The sequence below is a fragment of the Pristiophorus japonicus genome, chromosome 2 (genome assembly GCF_044704955.1).
Source record: "Pristiophorus japonicus isolate sPriJap1 chromosome 2, sPriJap1.hap1, whole genome shotgun sequence".
Classification (NCBI taxonomy): Eukaryota; Metazoa; Chordata; class Chondrichthyes; family Pristiophoridae; genus Pristiophorus; species Pristiophorus japonicus.
Window position 1 is genome coordinate 306,603,293 of NC_091978.1, and position 10,641 is coordinate 306,613,933.

General features: G+C 44.2%; 1 protein-coding gene across 1 annotated transcript in view; it reads left to right on the forward strand.

Annotated features, from left to right (window-relative positions):
• gucy1b1 (guanylate cyclase 1 soluble subunit beta 1) overlaps positions 1-6,340 on the forward strand; it is a 185,780-nt gene extending 179,440 nt beyond the window's left edge. The window contains exons 9-10 of the mRNA XM_070862479.1: positions 5,376-5,530; positions 6,208-6,340. Of these exons, the coding sequence (XP_070718580.1) occupies positions 5,376-5,530; positions 6,208-6,340 (288 nt within the window). The remainder of the gene's footprint in view (positions 1-5,375; positions 5,531-6,207) is intronic.
• Positions 6,341-10,641: the final 4,301 nt, after the last annotated feature.

Sequence of the window (10,641 nt, forward strand, 5' to 3'; positions counted from 1 at the left end):
GAGGAAAATAGAGTATGAGAGGAAGCTTGCTAGGAACATAAAAACTGACTGCAAAAGCTTCTATGGATATGTGAAGAGAAAAAGATGAGTGAAGACAAATGTAGGTCCCTTGCTGTCAGAATCAGGTGAATTTATAATGGGAAACAAAGAAATGGCAGACCAATTGAACAAATACTTTGGTTCTGTCTTCACGAAGGAAGACACAAATAACCTTCCGAAATACTAGGGGACCGAGGATCTAGCAAGAAGGAGGAACTGAAGGAAATCTTTATTAGTCAGGAAATAGTGTTAGGGAAATTGATGGGATTGAAGGTCGATAAATCCCCAGTGCCTGATAGTCTGCATCCCAGAGTACTTAAGGAAATGACCCTAGAAATAGTGGATGTATTGGTGATCATTTTCCAACAGTCTATCGACTCTGGATCAGTTCCTATGGACTGGAGGGTAGCTAATGTAACACCACTTTTTAAAAAAGGAGGGAGAGAGAAAACGGGGAATTATAGACTGGTTAGCCTGACATCAGTAGTGGGGAAAATGTTGGAATCAATTATTAAAGATGAAATAGCAGCGCATTTGGAAAGTGACAGGATCGGTCCAACTCAGCATGGATTTATGAAAGGGAAATCATGCTTGACAAATCTTCTAGAATTTTTTGAGGATGTAACTAGTAGAGTGGACAAGGGAGAACCAGTGTATGTGGTGTATTTGGACTTTCGAAAGGCTTTTGACAAGGACCCACACAAGAGATTAGTGTGCAAAATTAAAGCACATGGTATTGGGGGTAATTTATTGACATGGATAGAGAACTGGTTGGCAGACAGGAAGCAGAGTGTAGGGATAAACGGGTCCTTCTCAGAAAGGCAGGCAGTGACTAGTGGGGTGCCACAGGGCTCAGTGCTGGGACCCCAGCTATTTACAATATACATCAATGACTTAGATGAAGGAATTGAGTGCAATATCTCCAATTTTGCAGATGACACTAAGCTGGGTGGTGGTGTGAGCTGTGAGGAAGATGCTAAGAGGCTGCAGGGTGACTTGGACAGTTTAGGTGAGTGGGCAAATGCATGGCCGATGCAGTATAATGTGGATAAATGTGAGGTTATCCACTTTGGTGGCAAAAACATGAAGGCAGAATATTATCTGAAAGGCAGCAGATTAGTAAAAGGGGAGGTGCAACGATACCTGGATGCCATGGTACATCAGTCATTGAAAGTTGGTATGCAGGTACGGCAGGCGATGAAGAAGGCAAAAGGCATGTTGGCCTTCATAGCTAGGGGAGGAGTATAGGAGCAGGGAGGTCTTACTGCAGTTGTACAGGGCCATGGTGAGGCCTCACCTGGAATATTGTGTTCAGTTATAGTCTCCGAATCTGTGGAAGGACATTCTTGCTATTGAGGGAGTGCAGCGAAGGTTCACCAGACTGATTCCCGGGATGGCAGGACTGACATATGAGGAAAGACTGGATCGACTAGGCCTGTATTCACTGGAGTTTAGAAGGATGAGAGGTGATCTCATAGAAACATATAAAATTCTGATAGGACTGGACAGGTTAGATGCTGGAAGAATGTTCCTGATGTTGGGGAAGTTCTCAACAACCAGAGGTCACCATCTAAGGATAAGGGGTAAGCCTTTTAGGACCGAGATGAGGAGAAACTTCTTCACTCAGAGAGTTGTTAACCTGTGGAATTCTCTACTGCAGAGAGTTATTGATGCCAGTTTGTTAGATATATTCAAGAGAGAGAGAGAGATAGATATGGCCTTGATGGCTAAAGGGATCAAGGGGTATGGAGAGAAAGCAGGAAAGGGGTACTGAGGTGAATGATCAGCCATGATCTTATTGAATGGTGGTGCAGGCTTGAAGGGCTGAATGGCCTACTCCTGCACCTATTTTCTATGTTTCTATATAAACTGGGTGGGTGGAACTGACCTACCATTTTCTGCCTGCTCCAAGTACAAATGGCATGGTAAGGAGACCAAAGTCAACTCCACCTGTTTGTGTCTCAGTTCCTGTGGTCTATGATAAACATACTGCTTGGTACCAACTGAGAGATAATTTTTCACTTTTGTAGAAAATCAGGTAGGCTGTAATGGGCATGTGATTATCCATGGCCAATACTCCAAAATGCAAATGCATGCTCAGCATGGATGGAGCTAAAATTCCAGGATAGTGGCCTTACACTACAAGAGCACGGCAGATGCTGGGGGAATACGAGGCTCGTGCTGCTCCACTGTGCAAGCCTCCTTAAAGGGCCAGAAACATTGTAAGTTGGAGCATGCCTCCCAACCCTGGAATTTCCATAGGTTTGGATTGGGGGTACACTCTTAAAAGGAGGTGCACAGACTTCGACAGTTGTTCGTGCAATCATTTGGTGAGTCTTCTTAAAAAAAATTGGGCCTTTTTGTTGTCCTTTCATGCATTTGTTTCGCTGCATTTTTTTTACATTTAAAATTTTTTACTTTTTCCCTTTTTACCAATGTAAGAGGAGTTTTGTTTTGATATGTAACAGCTTCAGTTGATTGGATGGAAACTTTGGTATTCTTACTACCTTCAAGGACTACGAAGATTTCCAGAGGATTTATCAGAAGGAGGTCTGCTTGTACCTGAGGCAGGTTGCCCAGATAAATTGTTTCCTACATAGGTAGGTCCAAGGACTCTGTAGGAACATTATAGGCAGGTCAGCAGAGATGTGCCTTCAGCCAGGGTGATCTTGGTGCTGGTTGGGATTCTGCCCTCAAGGTGGTTCTGATTGCACAGCAGAATGCTCATCTTGAAAGTTAAATACAGTTCAGATTTGTGCATCCCAACCTAGATGTTAGTAAATGACTGAGCTTCATGCAGCTCGGTTGAACTTAAGTGACTTGATTTATTATGATCTTTTGTAAGTGTGGCAAGGTTTCCGATTCTACATTGAATCTTAAAGGTGTTCTCTCCTGAAGCATGGGTATGCAAGCAATGCAAGCTCTCTATATGGTTGTGTGAGGACTTGCAATGGGTGAGGAATACAGGTGGAATCCTTTGCAGCATACAATCTTTGGGCTATCCATAAAGTACTGTTGCCCATAATTGGGTACTGTTTTCTTGTGAATTTTCTTCACGTGTGACATCTTATTTTCCTTCCGGTCTCAGGAGCTGCACTTGTGTGCCTGGCTCCAACAATGTGGCACAAAAGCTTCAGTTGCAGAAATATTCTGCCATTTTATGGAGTAGCATGTTGAAATCCTAATGCACTGCACTGTCACGTGGATACAAGAATACTTGTTTCTACAAAACTGTTTGTCACACATGAAGTATCAATAATTCTTTTATGCAGAGTAAAAGTCATCAATGTTAAACAAAATAAAAGTAAAGCACTGCAATATGTTACCTATGGAAGGAAAGGGCTTGATGGGTCAAGTGAACTTTTACTTATTCTATTCTTAGATGTTTTTACTCAAAATGGAAGACATTGGAGTAATTTTCTGAGTGTGTGCAGGACCCTGCCATCAGCACATAATGGAAAATATTGGGTATGCGGCCTACAATTTTCCAATGTGTGTTGTCAGCGGATAAGGCTGTCCACAGCCAGCATATGCTAGGGGGCCGAAATTGCCCCCCGGAAGCTCTAATGGGGCACAATGATGTTATCACGCCTCCGGGGAAATTGCCCCGGAGGTTTGGGGGGCACTGTGCCAATAGCGCCCCGTGGTTAGTGCCCCGGGCTGGCGCACACCCGGCGATGATGTAATCGGCATGCGTGCCAACCCCTTACCACCCTGCGTGGACCACTTTGCCGTCCCACTGGGGAAATTGCCCTGCTGGCTGCGAGGCTGGTGTGTGCCAGTGTCACTGCCAGCTTCGTGGGGCTCGAACTGGCGGACATCCGCTGGGGCGCCTCTTAAATGGGAGGTCTTTAGTGCCCCAGACTGTTGTTTTATTTTGTCAGCCGAGTCTTGCATCGGCCTGACAATGGAGGCCCTCACGTCGATCGGGCCGCCATCGTGCAATCCAGCACTCTGTTTTGGGTGCGGGACGTTGGCCTGGTGGATCCCATGCCTGGTGGCCTAGCAGCCCTCCCCTTTAATTTAAGGAGCGCTGTCGTCCTCAGCATGGATTCAGCGCCGCGCTCCCGCCCTGGGTTCACTCTTCCATGAAGCGGAGCACCAGAGACAGCATTATGCTTCCTTTGAGGGGCGCACGGCTTAATTCCATGTCGGGGGTGGGACTTACGGACCAGGCAATAAAAGTCCCGGCCCCGGGAGGGTAACGCCCTCAATCAGTACAAGGGACAATTTCACCTATTAGGTAAATTACCTCCATTTAGTCTACTTGTTTCAAATTCCTTTTATGCAACACTTGGCTCATTTAACTTAAGGTGGTGACATCCCTGCTTTGATATCAAGACGGATGACTCATAATTGTGCCATTAAAATTGTTACGATTGTTTCTCAATTTTCTTCGCTAAAAGTCATGGAAAAACTGACTTAACACCAGCAAGCATTATTTTTATTTGGGTATTTTGGTTTCAGGATGTCAACCATCAGCCGGTCCAGGCAGCGGGCGGTCGAGGGGGTCGTTCAACCTGACTGCCTGCCTCTCTTCCGCTCTTACATCCGGTCCAGGGTGTCCTTGGAGATGGAGCACGCGGTGTCCACCGGTACGCTCGCGGCCTTCCGCGAGAGGTGGGCACCGGAGGGACTGGAGTGCATCATCACGCCCGGCAACCAAATTTTAATTTGATTTTACGTTTTTAAGTTTAATTTGTTTTAATTGCCGGTGCTTTTAGTGTCCCCCTTCCCTTTTATAGGGGGCACTGGGGAAAATTGTGATTTTAGTGCCCAAAAAAAAAACAAAAAAAGAAAAACACAAAAAAAAACAAAAAAAGGGGGAAAAAAAAAAAAGGGCCTTGTAAATGTCTGGAGTGTCACCCAGGTCGGGTGGCACCGTTTAATGTTTTATGTTTTCGCAGGTAAACTCAAAAGAGTTTCAGGATGTCAATCACATGTGATTGTGAGAAACATCTGCTTGTTGTTCATTCACCATTCCCCAACTCAGAGGAGGGACTGGAGTGCATCATCACACCCGGCAACCAAATTTTAATTTGATTTTACGTTTTAAAGTTTAATTTGTTTTCATTGCCGGTGCTTTTAGTGTCCCCCTCCCCTTTTATAGGGGGCACTGGAAAAATTTGATTTTAGCGCCCCAAAAAAAACCAAAAAAAGAAAAAAAAAGGAAAAAAAAAAAAGGGGCCTTGAAAATGTCTGCTGTGTCACCCAGGCGGGTGGCATGGTTTTAATGTTTATGTTTATTTTCAGGTAAACTCAAAAGAGTTTCCCCAACTCAGATGCTGCTCATGTTGGAACAATTTGCATAATTTAAATCTTTTCTTTCACTTCAGATCACTATAGGCATTCACACTGGGGAAGTAGTCACTGGTGTAATCGGCCAGAGGATGCCTCGCTATTGTTTGTTTGGAAATACTGTTAACCTAACGAGCAGGACAGAAACCACTGGAGAAAAGGGGAGAATCAATGTCTCGGAGTATACCTATAGGTGAGCAGTGGTGGAACCAAACGGTTGTTCAATGTAGATACCATCTTAGGTTAGGGTGTGTTTATAAGGCTGCAGCGCATTGATGGATTCAGTGGACAACTTTAACCACAACAGCAAAACATGGGCAGTTTGTTTCATTCAAACATTCTTTGAAGCACCCACTGCTCAAAATATTAATTTCAATGTATACAAATGCCTTATAAGAACATAAGAAATAGGAACAGGAGTAGGCCATACGGCCCCTCGAGCCTGCTCTGCCATTTAATAAGATCATGGCTGATCTGATCAGGGACTCAGCTCCACTTCCCTGCCCACTCCCCATAACCCCTTATACCCTTATCGCTTTGGTATGGGGCAATTTAATTCTCTGCCATCAAGTGTTAAATCTGATGATACTGAACCTAGAACTGAATTTCAAGTTGAACCGAAGCCATGCCATGCAGTGATACTAAGTTTTATATCAATACATATTACAGAAGAATATAATACTCTGTATTGTTGACAGATTATGGCCACCTTGTACAAGGAAGGATGGTTTTGTGTGGTATGATTATAACGGAGCAGGGGGAATCACCTTCCTATCTCCCACACTACCTGTCCTTGCTGACTTAGCTTTGTTTCAGTAAGCACTGAAAATGAGATAAATGATCCTAATTACCACTTTATTTTGAAATTAGATGCCTAATGAGTGCAGAGAACTCAGATGAACAGTTTCAACTGGAGTACAGAGATCTGGTTAACATGAAGGGTAAGAAAGAGCCAATGAAGGTTTGGTTCCTGTCCAGAAAATGCACTGAGACTGAAGTATGATTCATCAAAGATCAATTTATCATTTGGACCTTAAACACTGAAAGAAAACCGAATTTGATAAATAGTGAAGAGTTAACTTTCACAACTGAAAAAATAAACTTTTCCTAACCTAAAGGGCATTTTATATAAATTGCTGACAAGTAGTAGATAGTTGTTTAATCTTAAAATTGTTACGATTGTTTTTCATTTTTCTTCACTAAAAGTCATGGAAAAACTGACTAACACCAGCAAGCATTATTTTTTTGTGCCAAGTCTGACAACAACGTAAGACGAGGGAGAACTAAAGTACATTTATGGAGTGAGGTCCTGAGAATGCAAGCCACCATCCAGGCAGTTATGTGAAAATCGGTGTCCTCCTGCACTGAACCTGTCGGAGTTTGCAGAGAAGACGGGAAGGTACATCATTTGCAAGGGGCCAGTGTACTTATACATGAATATGGGCACATTACCAATGTCCATATGCACCATCCAGCTGGAAACCCAGTACATGGCCATCTTAGGATGATGGGGGGGGGGGGGGCGGGTGGTCGTTGCTGAGGCACCCTCCCAAGCCAAACTGCATGCAGTATTCACTTGTAAGAGAACAAATTAAGGATTTTTTTTAACAAAATAAATATTAGCCAGTCTTTGGGGATCCAGGCTGTCTCCCTGGCCTAGAGCTCTCCTATGGGGCCCAGTTCCACTCATCTGGAGGCTGCCAGTCCCAAGTCTGTTCATGACTGAGCTGGAGAAGAATGAACTCCCAGTACAGGGTCGCCATTGACATTATTTGCCTCGTAAAAGCCGGACATAGGTTCCACCATTTACATGGCTTCCTGGAAGATCCCAGAAATGGTGGAGACCCAGCATAACTAGGAATTACAGTGGGAGCCTGACAAACCTGCAAGGAATTTAAGGCTTGAATCTCAGAAAGCACCCTGCCTATACCTTTTTGTCAATCTTGTTACAATAAGGTTTTGCAGTTAAAAAAAATCATATACTCTAATGTGGTCCCAGGTAACAATCTCCAGAGCCACGGCTCACTGAGCGCCTGTGGCCTGTGCTAAAAGGTCTCACTCAGCCTGTGGCCTATGCTAAAAGGTCTCACTCAGCCTGTGGCCTGTGCTGAAAGGTCTCACTCAGCCTGTGGCCTGTGCTGAAAGGTCACACTCAGCCTGTGCCTTGTGCTGAAAGGTCTCACTGAGCCCGTGGCCTGTGTTAAAAGGTCTCACTGAGCCCGTGGCCTGTGCTGAAAGGTCTCACTGAGCTTGTGGCCTGTGCTGAAAGGTCTCTTTGAACGCCCATGGCCTGTGCTGAAAGGTCTCACTGAGCTTGTGGCCTGTGCTGAAAGGTCTCACTCAGCCTGTGGCCTGTGCTGAAAGGTCTCACTGAGCTTGTGGCCTGTGCTGAAAGGTCTCACTGAGCCTATGGCCTGTGCTGAAAGGTCTCACTGAGCGCCTGTGGCCTGTGCTAAAAGGTCTCACTCAGTCTGTGGCCTCTGCTAAAAGGTCTCACTGAGCCTGTGGCCTGTGCTGAAAGGTCTCACTGAGCCTGTGACCTGTGCTGAAAGGTCTCACTCAGCCTGTGGCCTGTGCTGAAAGGTCTCACTCAGCCTGTGGCCTGTGCTGAAAGGTCTCACTGAGCCTGTGACCTGTGCTGAAAGGTCTCACTCAGCCTGTGGCCTGTGCTGAAAGGTCTCACTCAACCTGTGGCCTGTGCTGAAAGGTCTCACTCAGCCTGTGGCCTATCCTGAAAGGTCTCACTCAGCCTGTGGCCTTTGCTGAAAGATCTCATTCAGCCTGTGGCCTGTGCTGAAAGATCTCACTCAGTCCCTGTGGGTGTGCTGAAAGGTGCTTGCATAATAAAGCAAGGCTGGTTCATCAAAATATTTCAATGCTCCTGACACGTAGTATGTGGCGTACTGAGAGCACTACTTGGATCAGAAGTATAATGTCAGGTAGCAACTCCAATGGATGGTCTGCTGGCTGCTCATGTATTACTGCCATTACTTTGCCAATGACAGCTAGTGCACACTTCAGTCCCCATGAAGGATTGTCTGTTGAATGGCTGAAAATAAAAGGTGTAAGAAGCAAAGAGAGGTCCACCCAGCATCAAAAATGGGCACTCAGTGACTGACTGGATTACTACTCAGACACTCCAGTTATATTATGGAGACGCTCTTTAATTTACTTAATACTTGCAGCCTTATAGAGCCTTGTGTATAATTCTGTTCAGGGTCCCAGCGCAGTATGCAGCAATGAGGCCACTCAGGCACATTGTTGGCCTGCTGTCTCTGCCCTCCATAGCTTTATTAGCCCTATTGGATCAGCACTGTGCTTAACTATCACGAATAAAACTAACATAGCTAAGCACATGGAAGCTGTCAAACATTCTTCATTTTGCTAAAACCTCTGAACTTCACAATGAACTCCAACAATTTAAAGGTTTGCTTCAATCTGAATGTTCTACTGACATTTATAGACTGCATAAGTTAGTTTATCAGAGTATATGAGAGTCCACAGAACTTTGACTGAATTTCAGAATGAAAACTTCTTAATTGACTGACGAGTGTCCACTAACCTGTATATGTATATCAGCAGGACAGAGTTATAATGCTCCCGTGGGGACTATATTTAACTGTACTTGGTGGATAAACTGCAGTGTGATAATTGTTGAATTGTATACTGTACTATGTTTTAACAAGGACAATCCAATGAAAGTCCTTTCTTGCAAATATATATTTTACCTGTCCTTGTTTCTTTGTTTTCATTGCATAAATGTTAAAAATTGATGTTCTTATATCTACCTCATATTTCTTTGGCTATATTAACTTTGTTTTTATTAATTACCTGAAGGAATATGAATGTAACAAAACTGCTTTAAATATAAAAGTGCTGTGCATTGTGCAATAAGCTCAGTTTAGAGAAACCATTACTTTTTTTTCCCCACTTGCTCCTAATTCTAATCTCACTTCCTGGCCACATTACTTTCTCAACCAGCCACCTAACATATCCAGGATCTACTTCTAGCCACCTCATTACCTCAGCCACCAACCCACTTTCATCCACTACTGTTGTTGCTGGCATGATCCCTGTTGCTCTCTCTGTTCACCTCACTACCTTAGACATCTGCCCACCATGCGTAATAAAGGTATAATAGCCACTATGTCCTTGTCCTTATCAATGTAACCCACTGCTCCCAGCCCCCAATGCCTTCCCCAACCCTTAACCAATTAAACATTATCAGGTTTTCTGAGGCAATTATTTCTTAAAATAAATCTTAAACCTCCAGGATGTTACATGTAGTAGAGTTGGGATTTGGTGCGTGCACTCTTCACAATGCAGAGTGGTGTTGGTGAATTTCCTTTTTCATGATATAGTGATTGTAGCCCTTCTCTGGTAAAGTCCATTTGGAATGCTTAAACAGATAGTACGCGTGATGCTGGAATGCAGTTAGCTCACAAATCACCCAGTTCTGTTTAGCCATGGTAGTGGCTGGAACACCTCAGTCAAAGCTATGAACAGTTTTGTGGATCAGTGCTCCTTGAATTCTCCATCCTCATTGTGTTCCTAGAACTCTTTATAATGTTGCAAGGTCCCAGCCTCACCATACTCCCTGTAATACTGCTCCGAGGCCATTAGATCGTGCTCCAAGACCCTAGCCTCCCCAGTACTCCTAGTAAGCACGCTGATTTAACAAAATATCTCCCTGGTAGTCCTCCCAGAAACCCAGAAATTGTTCCAAGTTCCCAGCTTCCCCAGTAGAACTCTGAGACCACACTGGTGTCCGCCCACGCACCCCCCCCCAACCCCCGCCAACTCCGCCAAGTGCTCTCAGATCCAAAACCTGCAATAATACTCAGAACCTATCCTCCCTGTCCTGCTAGCAGATTCCACCTTGTAGTTTTCCCAGACCCTTCTATGTTTTTCCTACACCTCATGGGAGATAAAACATGTCCAGAGAACTATAGTCCAGTCAGCTTAACATCGGTGGTAGGAAAAATAATGGAATCCCTATGAAAGGAGAAAATAGAAGAACATCTAAAAGCCAAACATATAATAATGAATAGTGAGCATGAATTTCAATAGGGAAAGTCTTGCTTGACCAACCTTATTACATTTTTTGAAGAGGTAACAGAGGGAATAGACAAGGGTAATGCTGTCGATGTAACTTATCTAGATTTTCAAAAGGCCTTTGATACCACGTAATAGACTAATGAATAAGGTCAGAGAATGGGGAGTCAGTGTACTAGTAGCAGAATGTCTAGCTAGCTGGCTTCAAGACAGAAAGCAGAGAGTAGTGGTAAAGGGTAGCTATTCACA